The sequence below is a fragment of the Vicia villosa genome, linkage group LG1, assembly GCF_029867415.1.
Source record: "Vicia villosa cultivar HV-30 ecotype Madison, WI linkage group LG1, Vvil1.0, whole genome shotgun sequence".
NCBI lineage: Eukaryota > Viridiplantae > Streptophyta > Magnoliopsida > Fabales > Fabaceae > Vicia > Vicia villosa.
Window position 1 is genome coordinate 77,658,218 of NC_081180.1, and position 1,960 is coordinate 77,660,177.

Genomic DNA, 1,960 nt, shown 5'->3' on the forward strand with positions numbered 1-1,960 from the left:
GATCTAATTCTTTAAACGGTTAAAAAGAAAATATGATGTAATGAGAATAATTGAGGGTGTAAATCTAAAACATTAATCCCTTCGAAAATAATGAGAGTGATGCGGGGCAACGTACTAGTATTACATCCTAAAAGCTAATGTCTATGCTTAAAAAACCTGCAAAACAATTGGATAGAATGACTGAATATTAGAGGATGCAAATACAAAATTTTAACTTGCACCGCACAAAAATAGAGACATGTAAAACAAACAAGATCGTTTTACCACTCAGTCTTAAATATACAAAATTTATAAATAAACTACATATTTTGAATAATCTTTTTAGAGAAAACATGTAAATTTCAAAAGATAGATGCTTCCATCTCAATCAATTTTTTTCATAACCAAAACACACATTCCAGATTCCACTCTAATAAAACTCATGGTTTATTTCTCTCTCTTCTTAACTAAAGTCTTGTTTGAAAATCCCCAAAAGGTAATCCTTTTATAGCCTTTCGGTGATTGGTTCCAACTGCTTTCACTCTCTCTACTCTATTTTTCTCCCCTTTCATAACCATCTAGCTCAATGCTAATCCTCCTAGCCCCCCATAACTTTTTCACACACCAAACTCCAAATAAAGCTGCAGTTTCTGACTTCTCAACCCCATAATTCCCAACACAAACTCACCTTCTCTCTCTCTCTCTCTCACTCTTCACTTCCTTTGACTCAAACTATCCATTCCCATTTCAAAACAGCATGGCAATAGAATTATGCTCAGAAATATCCATCACCCCAGGAATCAGCCCTCGAATCTCATTCTCACACGATCTAAAATCCTCAACCGGTTCAATCCCGGTCGAAGATCCCCACATTCATTCCGATTTACGTCTCCTAGACTCCACCGCCTCCGATTTCGTATTCACCATCACAAATACTTTATCCCAACAACTCTCTTCAGCCGACGAACTCTTCTCAAACGGAAAAATCATCCCATTGGAGATAAAAAACATTATCTCCAACGAAAGTATCCCTCCGCTAAAAAAGAGTCCGTCATCTGATAAATTCTCTGAGCCTATTCTGAAAACTCATCAGAAGAGGCTCAAAGAATTCCTATCAGATGAAACAGACACCGAAGACGAGAAACCAACCTCAACATCAACCTCATCCAAACATTTCTGGCAATTCAAAAGAAGTAGCAGTTTAAACATCGACACATCTCGACGAAGTACCTTGATACGATCCCTTCAATTCTTGTCAAGGAGCAATTCAACGGGTTCAGCGCCGAATCCAAAGCAAACACAGAAGCAGAATTTGCAGAAACAATCCTCTGTTTCAAGTAGTAGAAGATCTTCGTCTTCGTCTTCAACTTCAAGTACATATTATTTCTATAGTTCATCGTCATTGAAGAAATGTTCTAGTAATGGTGTTAGAATTAGTCCTGTTTTGAATCTACCGCAAAGTTATATTCCTAAAGCTACTGCAAGTTTTTTTGGATTTGGTTCATTGTTTTGTAAAGGGAAAAGTAAGAGAAAAAAGAAATAGAAGAGGTAATTGAAATTGATTTTTTTTTTTATATTTATTTTTTCGTTTCTTATTCATGATCTAATCGAATCCTATGGTTTTGGTTCATGTGTTATACCATGTGAGGCTAACTAATAATTGAGATAAAAAAAAAAGTAGAAAGATTAATTTTTTTTACACTAAATGGATAGAAAGAATAAATATTAATATATATTTACAAACTGTTAAAATGTATTTCTTTTATCTTTCTTAATTTTAAAAGTAAAATGAAAAATTAATTTTTTTTTTGCATTTGTTTAAGTTTTTTAGTGTTTTAGTTTAATAAAATCTATCAATAAAATTGTTTAAAAATAAAACATGACATGACTATTAAATTTGTTTATTTAAACAATGTCACGTTAGCAAAATTGATCTCAAATTTAAATAAAATGACAAAATTCATTAGAAGTTAAAATTGGT

The 1,960-nt window shown here is 32.7% G+C and overlaps 1 protein-coding gene across 1 annotated transcript; it reads left to right on the forward strand.

Moving 5' to 3' along the window:
* The first annotated feature begins 430 nt into the window (after positions 1-430).
* On the forward strand, positions 431-1,554 carry LOC131610086 (protein MTL1-like). Its single transcript, XM_058881956.1, has one exon. The coding sequence runs from the start codon at positions 737-739 to the stop codon at positions 1,520-1,522; it is 786 nt and encodes a 261-aa protein (XP_058737939.1). The 5' UTR covers positions 431-736; the 3' UTR covers positions 1,523-1,554.
* Positions 1,555-1,960: the final 406 nt, after the last annotated feature.

Excerpts from the sequence above, each read along its gene's own strand:
- LOC131610086 (XM_058881956.1), top strand. The coding sequence starts at position 737 with ATGGCAATAGAATTATGCTCAGAAATATCCATCACCCCAGGAATCAGC.